A 14523-nucleotide genomic window follows, 5' to 3' on the forward strand; every position below is an offset into this window, starting at 1 on the left:
ACAATAAAGCTTTCGAGATCCCGCCATCCAGCCCCGTGCTTCAAATATGGTTTGAACCTTGCGCTCAAGGCTTCGACCTAGGATAAATTGGCTGGCTAGCCCTGCACGTTCATCGTACTTCTTAGAGAGCAAAGCGATCCAACTTTCGTCGTTGACTAATTCCGACGGCGAAGCGATGAGACTTACATGCAGTTCTGCGCTAAGCAGGACATAATCTAGCCATGCTACCGTGTCTCAATTTATATAATATTCGCGGCGCATCTCAAGGGTCTAGAATCAGTGGCTACGCTGTATTTTTGTAGAGAAAATTGCACTTGACTCTTTGCTCGAATCTGATCGCACAACTAACGCCTATCGCCAAGAAATAGATCTCATTTCTTGACTTGTACTGTTGTGACACTATCCTAAGCACCAAGGTTTCCTTTTAGACTGACCCAGCATGTGGAAATCGCCTCTCATGCTTGAAGAGTTGCATGTCTCTTTCACTCTTGTTGTACTTGTTTCTGGTCGTAGTGACTCATCGTCTCGCAGCTACTGCATTATAGACTGAGCGGCAGATCGTCTGCGACCTTACACAAATTTGCAGGCTGTGGTGGGACAGACTTCAGTCTCGGGGAGCTTTAGAAGTGGCCGGGATCGCAACACATGGTTTGATTTATAGGCTCACTAAATATATCTGGATTGGTTTGTTGTAAGGCACCTAAGCATGTGCTTACAGGATAATCGCTACATTCCGAAGGTATACATCTTGCGGTTGGAAATATATTCACGCCGACCAAGATAGAGGAGTTAACCGTCCAACCACTAATCCACAATGCGACAACTGCTGCATAGCGAAGTCATCGTAAGTGCATATGAATGGTAAGCACATAGAGGATTGCTTTTGCAAACATCTTCTTTTATAGACAATACACATGTACTAACACATACCTCGCGATCATTTCCTTGGCTCCTATAACCCAAAAACAGATGCCATCTACCAATTCTCCTACTCACTTACACTAACCAGTATTTGCTAATTCTCGCATCCTGCTCTAGTCCTAGTGCTGTGCCTTGTGCTACGTGGATGTACGGCGCAGACTCACTGATACCGAGCACATTTATGCCTAAGGCATTAATGCTTGCCACCAGCGCCAAGATCCCCTGGCGTAGTAAGACGGACGAACCACGGCGGCGCGCAACGCGACGTGAAAAAAGGATATCGGAGCTCTTTATCGGAACACCTTCAACCGTCAGTCACTGAGTCAAAAGTCTACACCCTTACGAACCTCACATACCCTGAAATCTTCGTTAGCTTTCTCAATTTTATCGTTTGAACTCGTCCGCACCCTTTATTGCCAATAACCTAAGGCTCCTCCACCATGTGAGACCCTCTCCGCTCGCTCGCTCTTCTCGTCCAGTTCATTAACGTCCGCCACTAGGGAGAGCTTTGATAACATCTACCTCGACCTCTCCAAACAGCACGGCAAGTGCAAGCTCGCAGAATCCGGGCTGGGATGGAAGCCCTCCGGAGGAGGTGAAACCTTCACGCTCGACAGCAGCAACATCGGCGCGGCCCAGTGGAGCCGTGCGGCGAAGGGATATGAGCTGAAAATCCTGTCGCGCTCCTCCGGAGTCATCCAGCTGGATGGATTCGATCAAGAGGTATGGTCTGAGATCAGGGCTTTGTTTGAACCCGCTCCCTGTAACCTCACTGCATGTTCACTTGTTAACCTCGGGTCTCCGCTATGCTTAGGACTTCGAACGTGTGAGCAAAGCGTTTAGGATCTGGTACGGCATCAACTTGGATAACAGAGAGCACGCCCTCCGCGGCTGGAACTGGGGCAAGGCGGAATTCACGAAAGCAGAGCTCTCCTTCAACGTGCAGAACCGACCGGCCTTCGAGATTCCTTACTCCGAGATCTCGAACACGAATTTGGCGGGAAAGAACGAGGTCGCCGTGGAGTTCGCCCTCGGAGGCGATGGCAATGCGCCTGCGCAGCCCAGCGGCAGCACAAAGAGTCGCGGTCGGAAAGCCGCCGCGGGTCCGGACGAGCTGGTCGAGATGCGGTTCTACATTCCTGGAACGGCAGTGAAGACGGAAAAGGGCATCAAGGAGGAGAACGCGGACGATGAGAATGCGGATGGCGAGCAAGAAGAGGGCGAGGAGCAGAATGCAGCGAACCTGTTCTACGAGACACTGATGGAGAAGGCTGAGATCGGAGACGTGGCGGGTGACACTTTTGCCACTTTCTTGGATGTGCTACACTTGACGCCCAGGTATGTGTCGCCTGCAAGGCATCGCGTGAATCTGGGATTAACAGAGCTTGCAGAGGTCGTTTCGATATCGACATGTACGAGTCCTCCTTCCGGTTGCGTGGTAAGACATACGATTACAAGATTCAATACACCTCTATCAAGAAGTTCTTCTTGCTTCCGAAGAACGATGATACCCACACATTGATCGTCCTGGGCCTGGAGCCTCCGCTACGGCAGGGTCAGACTCGCTACCCTTTCTTGGTTATGCAGTTGAAGCTTGATGAAGAGATCAGCTTGGAGCTCAATATGACAGAGTGGGTTTATCAGCACCAGATGCCTGTGACGACTGCCTAACATCATCTCTAGTGAGCTGATGGAGACACGCTACAAGGACAAGTTGGAACCTCGTTACGAGGAGCCAATTCACCAGGTGGTCACCAAGATCTTCCGCGGGCTCTCGGGCAAGAAGGTCATCATGCCATCGAAGGATTTCGTCAGGTTCGTTGGCTATCCGGCTGAAGTTGTACCATTGCGGCCACTGACACATCACACAGTCACCACGGTCACAGCGGAGTCAAGTGCTCGATCAAGGCCAATGAAGGCCTCTTGTACTTCTTGGATAAGAGCTTGATCTTCGTTCCCAAGCCCGCCACGTACATTCAACTCGAGAATGTTGCCGTGGTCACCATGTCTCGTGTTGGCGGTGCAATCTCAGCCAGTAGAACGTTCGATATCACAGTCAGCCTCAAGGCTGGCTTGGGCGAGCACCAATTCAGCAACATCAACCGGTAGGGCCTCCAATCAAACTCCTATTGATTGAACGGTAGCTAATGCTTTCCAGTGAGGAGCAACAACCACTTGAGGAGTTTTTCAAGGCCAAGAACATCCGCCTTAAGAACGAGATGTCCGATGACGTACGTATCCCTTGTGGCATTCCAACTTCCCTGCTTGAATATGGACTGACTTGGTTCTTCAGACCTCCGCTCTTATTGCTGCGGCTCTTGACAACGAAGACATGGGCTCCAGCGACGATGATGCTGGTGGCGCTGACCGTGGCTCGGCCGACGAAGATGATGAGTCCCCCGATGAGGATTTCGAGGCCGAGTCGGACTCCGATGTCGCGGAAGAATATGATTCTGCGCACGAGAGCAGCGGCAGCGACAGCGATGCGCAGATGGATGATGCATCCGACGGTGGGGATGATGATGAGGATGTTGAGATGTCAGAAGGCGAACGGCCGAAGAAGAAGTCGAAGGTTGGCAAATGAAAGAAAATCATCAGACCGCCTCATCGTGACGGTCACGCGCCGTCAGCGACTGGGCACTTCTCCGCGCATAATGAATACAAGATATCAATAACGTTCAGCCTTGTGCTACTTCCACCTTCACTCGTTGTAATGCAACGTAGACGACTGTAAACCCTGCTTTGCCAACGTCAACATTGTAAGCACGGAGATATGCCGTGGAATGGACATAACCATGGTTTGGTTTGACCTTCTGCACCGACTGCCTCCAGAGAATACACTCGTGGGCGCGCCAAGATGATTCCAGAAATCCGATATGTCATATCGCTACGAATTAACTTTGCTAATGACAACGCTATTGATGATCCCCATCGGTTGCAGATGCATATAGCGCGTGTATATATCGCTTGGATAGTCCCTATACTAGGAGGTCGGCTTTCATGTTCTCGATTAGGAGAATACGATTGTGTGCGGATACAAACTGCTGCTTCAGCGACATTCCTCGAGCCCCGTCGAGTTCCAGCCGATAGTATCTCAAACGGGAGTGTACTGTACCGTCCTGGAAAGCCTTCCAGGTTGCTCTATCCGACCTTCAACCTGCTTGCCTTCCACACAACACCCAAGGCGTGAGCGATACGATTCGCACAAACCCAGCCGAGTGTCTCAGTCGCGATCACGAGATAAGCGGCCGAACCATTTCTCCTCATCCAACCGCATCCTGGAAACCTCTCGGGTGGAAATCAAGCCACCGTCCGGTCCACGCACCGAGCTTCGGGTGATAGGTGGGAAAGCCCAGTATAGATGGGTTCAAGGTTAGTACGGACGGTCATTTTGGTCCTACGATGGAACAGCCTCCTATAACTAGAGTGATTGCTTCCCCCAAGTCGGACAATCCATTGCTCTTTTGCAGTTGATCGAAGAGAATAAGTCCGAATTCACCATCCCAACTTGGCAGGCATTTAATTCAAATATGGGTAATACATGCTCATCCGTTTGTGGTGGAGGTGTGTCGTCGTACAAGAGTGCCGAAGAGGGGGGGCGGGAGGAACAGCCTAGAGGTGAGCCTTTACTTCCGATAGCTAACCTAGTTAGCTTCCCCTTGCTGTGTAATGGACCACGGTGGCGTGCAGTTTGGTTTTCCTAGAAACTGAATTTACTTTTTTTCTTTTTCTAGACTACAGAGGACCATGCAGGTTTATCGCAGATGCATCATGCATATTTCCATTTATAGATCACCGCCACTAGGGGATTCGAGGTGGGCTAGTAGTGTTTGTATTTCTGTTTGGGATCGGGGATCTGATGGAATAGTACTGTCAATGAATGCTTTTTTGGTTGTGGGTGGTGCGCATCATTCTCAATCTTGGGGAATTTGAGGGGGAATCCAGTATAGGTACTATCTATTATTTATATACCGATCGTCACTCCCTCAACCGATGCCCGAATAGTTTATTTGTTTCAAATCGGAACGACCTTTACCGGGTATATTCCAGTTGCAGCCCGTCCATGGTGTGACTTGACGCTTGTCCCCGGACCGTTAGCGGTCAGTGATGATTGGCGAATAAACCACGCTTGGCCTCTCGGTGGGCGGTGGATCGGGTTTTTCCGTTCCACGGCAGCTGCTTTTCTTTCCAGTCAACCCCCCTGGATGATTGTACTGAGTGGTAACGCGGTTACGCGTCAGATGAGAACCCGGAAATATGTGTGCCCAGTCCACATGAATCTGTATGGTGTGTGTGTGTGGGTGTGGGTGTGGCATAAGTTGTGTCCAGCCTCTCCTCAAAGGAAATAGCTGCAGTGTCTCTGTGGTGCTGAAACTATATGGAATGCCAGCGGATGGTGGGTGGAAAGTAGGCCATGGGCCGATAATCTTCTACGATCAGCACCGCATGATATATCTTACCCATCACACCACAACCATACAGGTTCAAGAGGGAACAAACAAACTTGACGCAAGAAGGAGGTTCGCACTCAATCAATGGCTGGCGTTGACCTATCTCGGGTGATGCACAGTGCATATAGTATGGCACGGGTCAGTTCAGGAGGAGTTCTCCTCTTTCTTAGTACAGCTCCAACCCACTCGTCTACATTTGGAACAATTTATCGCGGCTTGTTGGAATGGTTCCAGGTTTCCCCACGATTCGTCCCTTGGTAGGTGTGGTATAGTATACCTGGGGTGAAAATGGCTTCTCTCTGCAAATTGCCTGAGGTTCGGTTATGCTAGCCATGCTTCCATCGTAAGGAAGAGATTGTGTTGATTTGACAGGTCTCGTGGAGATGATGAGGGCTGGTAGATTGTAAGTGAACAAGAAGCCCTGCCTGTGATGGTTGGTGAACGATTTGCCAAGGGGTTAAGAAGAAGTAGACACTGTCCTCATTGTGAGTCCCAATTGTGCTCTGATAAGGCAAGATAACCCCAGAAAATAAACTTGAACTGTTAATCGGCAGTTGAAGCCTAAGCCATCCAGACCTGATTAGAGTGCAAAGTGGGCAGTCGAAGTGGTCGAAATGAAGAAAGAGTATTAGTTAGTGGCCGAGTGGTTTTAGTCGGACCATAAGGTAGGTAAAGGCAGTAAGTTGATTAGACTAAGGCCCATAGTAACTAGGTGTTGTAGTATGTAGTAAAAACAAAGAGAGGCAATGAAGTTCCCCCCTTTCTTTTCCACTCAGTTACTTACTGTACTGTACTCGGGCAGGGCCACCAAACAGTCTGGCTCCAACGACCCGAGACTAAACACTGCAATCCCTCCCACCCCCCCCCCAATCCATCAACTCCGCAAGACCCAATCGCTCTCGCTCCTCCTCCTACTCTGTGTCCTCCACCTCCGTCCTCCTCTTCTTCCCCTGTCTCTCCAGTAAGTACTACTACACTATTGTCTTCCCTCTTTCTATCTACACTTTTCTTTTTTCCTTCGCCTTCCTCCTAGTTTTTGTTTTAGATATTTCCATCGCAGCCATAATTTGTTGGCGCATTGCTTGCTTGCTTGCTTGCTTTCAAGTCGTGCTTCCCAAATCTCCCCTTGGTTTCGGTCCCATCCCTTTTACTCCTCCTACACCCTTCCCCCCCCCGTGATTGACTGAACCTCAACCCTTTTCCACATTGATTCAGTACCCCAGGTAGGATTGCCATCGCCTTCCCTTGGACTCGCCTTCCCTTTTTCTGCTGTTCCTCACCCAGACTTGGAAAGTGGCATTGTCATTCCCATCTCGCTGGCTTCCATTATTACCTCCGGCTCCTTCCCCTTGATTGCATCCTGCAAGGACTCTATCGCTAACCAAGAAGGCGCAACCTCTTCAGGGGAAACTTCCTCTTCGACGCTCGCTACCTCCCTCTACGCTCGCTTCAAAATCCTACACCTTTAAACTTCCACAATGGGTAAGCCTGTCATCTATGACACCTTTTCCCACCACCCTGCAGTTCCGTGCTCTCGTTTCCATTCGATCTTCCAATCCAACCCTTGCCCTGTGCCTACCTCGAAATCCTCGCGCCCTGTGAAAGAACAATGCCTCCTGTCAGGAACCGGAGTGCGGATGGTCGCTCGCAAGGGGACTCCGAAACTCTAGCACCCTCACCTCAGAAGAATTCACCGAAGCCTAAACGTCACTCGTTCTCGCCGGTGCTGGGGCGCCTGTCTTCAGAAAGTGACAGTCAAGAATCTGAAGCGACGACTGCTAACTCTGTTCCGCATAATGTAGCCACACCCCCTCCTGCTCCTGCTGCCAATGGCACCCCGGTCTCTGCATCACCCCCCAGCAGCAAGCCCAGCTCGCCTTTCGTTGAACGCAGCAACCCTATGGGCTCCGGGGCTGCTCAGACCGTCAGCTCCAAAGACCCCAAGGCTGCTGCTCAGGCGGCTACGGATATGAAGAATGTCGTTCGCCGGAAGCTGACAGGCTATGTTGGTTTCGCCAACCTGCCGAATCAGTGGCACCGCAAGAGTGTTCGCAAGGGCTTCAACTTCAACGTGATGGTTGTCGGTAGGTCTCGATTCCGTTCTCAGGGTTGGGCGTCATTTGACACGCATTGCAGGTGAATCTGGACTCGGAAAGTCGACTTTAGTGAACACCCTCTTCAACACCTCCCTCTACCCCCCTAAGGAACGCACCGGACCTAGCCACGACATTATCCCTAAGACGGTCTCAATTCAGTCCATCAGCGCCGATATCGAAGAGAACGGCGTGCGCCTGCGCCTGACGGTCGTTGACACCCCTGGATTCGGTGATTTTGTGAACAACGACGACTCGTGGCGCCCTATTGTCGAGAACATTGAACAGAGATATGATGCCTACCTTGAAGCCGAGAACAAGGTCAACCGTACCAACATTATTGACAACCGTATCCACGCATGTGTCTACTTCATCCAGCCCACCGGTCACTCGCTGAAGCCTCTGGATATTGAGGTCATGCGCCGGTTGCACACCAAGGTCAACCTGATCCCTGTGATCGCCAAGGCCGATACCCTGACGGACGAGGAAATTGCCGCCTTCAAGCAAAGAGTACGATAATCTATACGCCTCCTCCCTGTCAAACCATAGCTAACCTGGCCATTCAGATCCTTGCCGATATCCAGCACCACTCCATCCAGATCTTCGAAGGTCCCCGCTATGAGCTCGACGATGAGGAGACTATCGCTGAGAACCAGGAGATCATGTCCAAGGTCCCCTTCGCCGTGGTTGGTGCCAACGCCGAGGTCACTGCCGCCGATGGCCGCAAGGTCCGTGGACGTAGCTACCCTTGGGGTGTCATTGAGGTCGACAACGAGGAGCACTGCGACTTTGTCAAGCTCCGTCAGATGTTGATCCGTACCCACATGGAAGAGCTCAAGGAGCACACGAACAACAGCTTGTACGAGAACTACCGTTCCGACAAGCTCACCCAGATGGGTGTCGCCCAGGACCCGAGCGTGTTCAAGGAGGTCAACCCGGCTGTCAAGCAGGAGGAGGAGCGTGCTCTCCACGAGCAGAAGCTCGCCAAGATGGAAGCGGAGATGAAGATGGTCTTCCAGCAGAAGGTGGCAGAGAAGGAGAGCAAGTTGAAACAGAGCGAAGACGAACTATACGCACGACACCGCGAGATGAAAGACCAATTGGAGCGTCAACGCCTGGAACTAGAAGAAAAGAAGGGTCGTCTGGAAACAGGGCGACCCATCGAAGAGAAGGGAAAGAGGAAGGGATTCTCTCTTCGTTAAACGAACGCACGCACGACCGGTGCTTCGATGCTCCTATCCAGGGGCTCTGCCAATGGGCCACCCAGGGTACGCATGGTCGTCGGAGGGCGCTTTGGTGGTTTGACGCACACTTCTCCACGACTGTCGATTGGCCGCACGCTCTTTTTAGCCGCCTGCCTTCTTTCTCTTGTGTTTATTCGTTCTCTCTACCCCCACACTCTCTCGAACCTTTATTTTTCTCGTATCTGCTTTCAGTGATGACTCTACATTGATTGTGAGGACCAAAGAAGAAGAATATCTCATTTTTTTCTTCTCTCGCTTCAACCCATTTAATTCCGAATTGGGGGCTTGACTAGGAGACAGGAATACAAGGGCTATATCCGACTCAGTGCTCTATTTGGATGGTCAGTGGTCTGGCCCTGGATGGGCAAGACGATGCACGGGGAGACGGCCTGCAGGATCACTTCAGGGTCGGAATTCACTGCTTCATGTCCACTCTTCGCTTCTTGTTATGTACTTTTGCCTACGCTATACCTTGTTCCCGCCTATTTCCTATTCCCCACCCTTTTTCGTGGCCTGGTACTATTACTTCTATTTATCTTCGGTACACTTTTGCCTCTTCTACACATTTTAGTGACATCGCCTACACCCGACCATCTTTTCTGGACGTTTTTCCTTTTTATTCCTCCATGTTGTTTGCTTGTTGTGTTAGTTGTCAATCTGAAGTTTTACCGAAAAGCGATCGGAAGTATAACCGAGGCTCTATTTGTGGCGTAGCTAGCTGCCTGGAGACGAAGATGTGATGCAAGAGTTGGGGAGAGGATATTATAATAATTTGAACATGATGAGCAGCAATTGAAGAAGCAAGAACCAAGAGTTGGTTCAAGTTCGAGGGAACACAGAAAGGGAAATAACCCAACCAGTAAAACCAATAAAACCAAGTTTCGCATTGTGTTTTCGGGGGGGGGGGGGGTGGTTGGAGGCAAATCATGATGTCGACAAGCTTTCCGCGATGGTTGTTTGTTGCATCATTGCGGGCGGCGCGACGTCACGGGAAGGGAAGCTCCGTCGAGCCGCCAGTTCGTCTCCCTCGGCCGTCGCGCTGCGCATGGACTGGGTCGGACTGAGCTGAACTGGACTGAATTGGACAGTGGCAGTCAGTCTTGCCTAGTTCGAGTTCACCACACACACACACAAACCCGCCTCTTCCACTTCCTCTCCAGCTTCCACTTCCACTTACTTCCCTCACCCTCCACTACTAAATACCCCCGCCTAGCCCAGCCAGCCTCCCTCGTCAGCGATTTAGTGGAGATCTATTCATAGCCCCCCTCCCCCCAAATAGCCCTTTTACCGCTCAATTCTTCTTATCTGTCTCGTTTCCTTCTCCCTCCCCAAGTTCCTTTCTTCATCTAGTCCCATAGCTACTCGATCCCATCGAGTTGCCCATAAGCCCATCGCCGTTACTCAATAACTATCACACATAATCTATTTATCCCCCATGGCTCCTCCACCCCCTTCAAATTTGCCTTTGCCCGAGAGGCTCAAGGCTCTTGCTCAGACGTTGCAGTAAGTGTTTGTTTGCTTCCTCCACAACTCGACTGCGTCACAGCTAACAAGGTCTTTCGCATCCAGATTCGCCTGGTTTGTTGGGTACGTTATTTTCTGTCTGCGCGACCCTTACAGCACAATATCGGCTGCAATTGAAGTGGATGAAACAATTCTGCTTCGCAGTGCCTGACCATGTTGCCAGCTTGGCTGTTTGAATCGCAATAACTGATCAGATGATAGACATGTGACATTGTTACTCTCTGTCCTACGCTATTTCGTGTCTTACATCACATTCAACTATTACTCCAACTCGGCCCAAGTCTCTTACCGCCTGGCATTCTTGTCGGCTGCTGCGACATACGGAATTGTTGTGTACAAGGGCCATATCGCTCGCGGCCGGCTCCAGGGCGGGCTCCCTAACATTGCGATCAAACTTGCTGGCGATGAGAATGTCCAGTACCTTGGTGGGTCTACTTCTCCTCCTTGAGATGTGAAATTGAAATTGGGGCGAATACGACACGAGGAGATGAGAGCTTCAAAAGCTGACAACGTCCACAGGCACTGCGCTGGTGTGGCTCTACTCGCGCCAGGTGTCGCTCGCTCTGCTTCCATTCAGCGTTTATTCCGTCTTCCACGTTGCGACCTACACTCGTGCTCACCTGATCCCTACCCTCCAGGGCCCTCAGGCCGCTGGCGCTCCGGGATCTCCCTCCTCTCCCGGTTCGCCCAGGCCTACAGTTAGACAATCTCCCTTGGCGGAAACTATTGGCCGCTTCGTGAAACAGTACTACGATGCCAGCATGGATCTTGTGGCGCACCTCGAGATGGCGTTGTTGTTCCGCCTGGCCGTCGCCGTTCTCACTTTCTCGAAGGGCAGCATTGTCCTTTTCGCTATCTACTTGGCTTTCTTCCGTGCGAGATACTCCCAGAGCTCCTTTGTCCAGAGCTCCGTCCGCCACTTCACTGCTCGAGTCGACGCCTCGGTTTCCCACCAGAGCACCCCACCCGCCGTTCGCCAGGGATGGGAGTCTTTTAAGGCTTTTGTGCGCCAAGCCTACGAGGCCACCGATCTCGGCCGCTTGAGCGGAGCGACCGCTAAGAAGCCCCAATAAATTGCCCATCCGCTCTCAATAGAGGCGCCTCGCGGAAGCTGGATAGATGTGATAAAATTGAACCCTGCGGCCAATCTGCGCCTGAGAGGGGCTGTCTGCTCCGATTATCGACTATTGCGTCTGATGAAGATTGAATGAGCCAATGACCATTTTCTTTGACTGCGTTCCGGGGTTGATGGTCGCTTTTGAGATTTGGAAACTGTGGATGGTATTGGAGGTATTGAAGGGTGGAGAAAAGGAAGGATATGTAGCCTCTTTATGGGCAGAAGCACGGATGGCTTTGGACCTTGTCGCAAGACAGCGAGCGGGTGAGGTTTTTATGCGTAATGTCTAGTGCTTTTGCTTGAGTGGAACGCGTCCTATTCCTTATATACTTTCTTTTTCTGCAATGCGAAAGTGGCGTGATTGATGCGATTGATGCGATTAGCTTTTGCCTCTTTTCCAATACAATTCTTCGACTTACTGTCTATGAGCAGCGCGGAGATTGTTTGCCCAGAAGCTCTATGGTTGTGATTGGCTTAACTTTCACAGTGACAGAAAGAGTGTCAGCCGCATAGTACGACTACTTACTGTAGATAAGTATCTACTTGATCGCGATCTAGAGATAAATGCCTATAGTCTACTTGTCAACCAAGAACATGATTGATAACAGAAATGTTTGTTGCCTGAGGCGGCGACACGGCCTCCGGACAGCGGAGAAAACTACAAACCGACGATAGGCCGACGAAATTTTGGGGTTTCGGGCAGTCGGGCTTTCGTCACTTTCAAGCTGTGATGTCCCCTGCTTATTAGTCCCCTTTCCCCAGGGTTGATTATTCTCGCATTCTATTGTATCTTCGCTCCTATATATCTTCCTCCTAATCCGCCGTCCCCTCGTGGTTCGAGGTGGCGTGCTCCTGTTAATCCACCGTCGCCGCATCCCAACCCCCGTGGTCTGGCCCGCACCACGATCCGGTGGGTTGCGGTCTTCTTGCAATGAGCTTGACTTCGCGTGTCTTGGGCTTCTTTGCGACGACAGAGACACCTTCGTCAGACTCCCCCGCGTCGAAGTCCCTTATTCAAAATGGCCCGACCGATCTCCGTCAGACGACGCCGATAAGCGCAAACAAGGAACTTCATGTACAGAATGCACAGTCTCACCATGACGAGGAAGAGGAGCCTCGTCCACCGTACCTACATGTATGTAGCTTGTCTTCGCCATCTTTACTGTTATACCGCGCGCGCACTTCATGGCGCACATCCTATCTCCATTCACGGGTGTTGGGCTAATCCTCCAATTCGACCTACAGGCAATGTTCGCTGGAGGTATTGGTGGCACCTGCGGTGACATGCTCATGCACTCGTTAGACACCGTCAAGACGCGGCAACAGGGCGATCCGCATTTTCCTCCCAAGTACACCTCCATGACTTCGTCCTATGCGACCATCTACCGACAAGAAGGCCTTTTCCGCGGCCTGTACGGCGGAGTGACTCCTGCGCTTTTCGGCTCCTTCCCCGGCACCGTTATCTTCTTTGGAACCTACGAGTACACAAAACGTCTCATGCTAGATGCGGGAATCAATGCGAATGTGGCGTATCTTTCTGGAGGTAGGTGTATTGTGGCGGCTTCGTCATTTGCGGTTGCATTTCGGTGCTAATCGGAAATGGGCTTATAGGCTTCTTCGCGGACTTGGCCGCCTCTATCGTCTATGTTCCCTCGGAGGTCTTGAAGACTCGCCTACAGCTCCAAGGACGCTACAACAACCCCCATTTCAATTCGGGATATAATTACCGCTCGACCAGGGATGCGCTGCGCACCATCATTCGCCAGGAAGGATTTTCCGCGCTCTACTACGGATACCGGGCGACGATCTACCGCGATCTTCCCTTTTCCGCCCTCCAGTTCGCTTTTTACGAGCAAGAGCAACGAATGGCCAAAGAATGGGTGGGCTCTCGAGATATTGGGCTAGGCCTGGAGATCCTGACGGCTGTTACTGCGGGTGGAATGGCGGGTGTGTTGACATGCCCGATGGACGTGGTCAAGACACGTATCCAGACCCAGCAGAACCCCGAGACCACACCCTCGAGTCGCCCTCCGGGCTCCTCCTCGCAATCGGCGGCGGAGCACCCATCGACCAAAGAGGGACCGCGCCACCACGCGGCTTCGCAGACGACGTCGAGCCTGCGCACGCATGCGCGCCCAATCTCCACTTCGGGAGCCTCCACGTCGGTGAACCCGCCTGGAGCTCCTCGCTTGGATACGTCATCGTTCTTCACTGGCTTGAAGATGATCTACCAAACGGAAGGGCTGGCAGGCTGGTTCCGCGGTGTTGGACCTCGTGGTGTGTGGACCAGCATTCAAAGTGGAACGATGTTGGTGATGTATCAATATCTCCTGAAAAAGTTCGAGGACTGGGAGAACAAAGGGGAGCTCAACCCCCTCTAGATGCGGGATGAGGGTTGGGCATGCTGATGTCCATTGTAGATAGAAGGATGGAAGAGAACCGGAGCATGATGATGCAACCTAGACGGGGTTTATTGGGGAGGGCGTTCCGGTAGGGGTGTGGCATGACCGATTTTTTTTTCCTTCTTCTCTTTTTCTTGTGTTCTTTTTACCACCCCTTTTCTTATCTTGTTGTTTTATTATCATAGAGCATCTCCCTCCATTTCCCTACGGTCGCCGCCCTCTTGTGTTTGTCCCTTTTGATTTCTGATGGCATGATTTATTGCATGAGAGGACATGGGATTTTACTGTCTCGGTCATGTTGTGTGTATAAAAAGATCAAGAACGAACTAACTACATAGATTACTAGAGAATAGACATGGTTCGATAATTTTACTTCGATTGTTGATTGTTAGTATACTTATGAGTTATGATTCAGGTAATTTGTTTACATTTTCGGGGGGGGGGGGGCAGAAAGAGGGAGATGAGGGGAAGAATGGCAAAGCGTGGAAAGCGTGGGCGATCCCCCCATCGGTATTGCTTGTAAATTGTACTCCGTAAACTGTAAACAAAGCCTCCCCAGACCCGAATGCGGTCAGCCCCACCAGATTGGCTCCAGACCCGCACCCCCCCGGCCGGTTGTCTGTTTACTTTCCAGACTCCAGGCTCCTTGTTCTTCGTTCCTCTTCTTTCCCTCCACCACTCCACGTCCCTCTTCTTTCTTCCATCTTCCAACGCATCGCGCCGTCGAACCTGCTTGGATAATATTCCTCATTCCCACGCGACTTCTACTTC

At 51.3% G+C, this 14523-nt stretch overlaps 4 protein-coding genes across 4 annotated transcripts; all 4 read left to right on the top strand.

Moving 5' to 3' along the window:
- Window positions 1-814: 814 nt before the first annotated feature.
- BO72DRAFT_524877 (FACT complex subunit POB3) lies at window positions 815-3604 on the top strand (the record flags this gene model as incomplete). Its single annotated transcript, XM_040949918.1, has 8 exons — window positions 815-861; window positions 1422-1644; window positions 1736-2259; window positions 2313-2556; window positions 2630-2736; window positions 2793-3026; window positions 3080-3152; window positions 3215-3604. The coding sequence occupies 8 exons, from the start codon at window positions 815-817 to the stop codon at window positions 3503-3505; spliced, it is 1743 nt and encodes a 580-aa protein (XP_040804938.1). The 3' UTR covers window positions 3506-3604.
- A 3055-nt stretch (window positions 3605-6659) lies between these two features.
- aspB (septin AspB) lies at window positions 6660-8857 on the top strand. The gene is made up of 3 exons (XM_040940150.1): window positions 6660-7456; window positions 7509-7975; window positions 8032-8857. The coding sequence occupies exons 1-3, from the start codon at window positions 6982-6984 to the stop codon at window positions 8665-8667; spliced, it is 1578 nt and encodes a 525-aa protein (XP_040804939.1). The 5' UTR covers window positions 6660-6981; the 3' UTR covers window positions 8668-8857.
- A 1287-nt stretch (window positions 8858-10144) lies between these two features.
- On the top strand, window positions 10145-11306 carry BO72DRAFT_492912 (uncharacterized protein; the record flags this gene model as incomplete). Its single annotated transcript, XM_040948338.1, has 4 exons — window positions 10145-10212; window positions 10279-10296; window positions 10435-10658; window positions 10753-11306. The coding sequence occupies 4 exons, from the start codon at window positions 10145-10147 to the stop codon at window positions 11304-11306; spliced, it is 864 nt and encodes a 287-aa protein (XP_040804940.1).
- Window positions 11307-12063: 757 nt separating this feature from the next.
- On the top strand, window positions 12064-14123 carry BO72DRAFT_397146 (putative mitochondrial carrier protein). The gene is made up of 3 exons (XM_040942055.1): window positions 12064-12485; window positions 12596-12893; window positions 12962-14123. Exons 1-3 carry the CDS (start codon window positions 12282-12284, stop codon window positions 13729-13731), a joined length of 1272 nt encoding a protein of 423 aa, XP_040804941.1. The 5' UTR covers window positions 12064-12281; the 3' UTR covers window positions 13732-14123.
- Window positions 14124-14523: the final 400 nt, after the last annotated feature.

Source organism: Aspergillus fijiensis (genome assembly GCF_003184825.1).
Source record: "Aspergillus fijiensis CBS 313.89 unplaced genomic scaffold BO72scaffold_7, whole genome shotgun sequence".
Lineage (NCBI taxonomy): Eukaryota > Fungi > Ascomycota > Eurotiomycetes > Eurotiales > Aspergillaceae > Aspergillus > Aspergillus fijiensis.

Coding starts and splice junctions, on each gene's coding strand:
- aspB (XM_040940150.1), top strand. CDS start 6,982: ATGCCTCCTGTCAGGAACCGGAGTGCGGATGGTCGCTCGCAAGGGGAC. Junction 7,457..7,508: donor CTTCAACGTGATGGTTGTCG/GTAGGTCTCGAT, acceptor CACGCATTGCAG/GTGAATCTGGACTCGGAAAG. Junction 7,976..8,031: donor TTGCCGCCTTCAAGCAAAGA/GTACGATAATCT, acceptor CTGGCCATTCAG/ATCCTTGCCGATATCCAGCA.
- BO72DRAFT_397146 (XM_040942055.1), top strand. CDS start 12,282: ATGAGCTTGACTTCGCGTGTCTTGGGCTTCTTTGCGACGACAGAGACA. Junction 12,486..12,595: donor CTCGTCCACCGTACCTACAT/GTATGTAGCTTG, acceptor TTCGACCTACAG/GCAATGTTCGCTGGAGGTAT. Junction 12,894..12,961: donor TGTGGCGTATCTTTCTGGAG/GTAGGTGTATTG, acceptor ATGGGCTTATAG/GCTTCTTCGCGGACTTGGCC.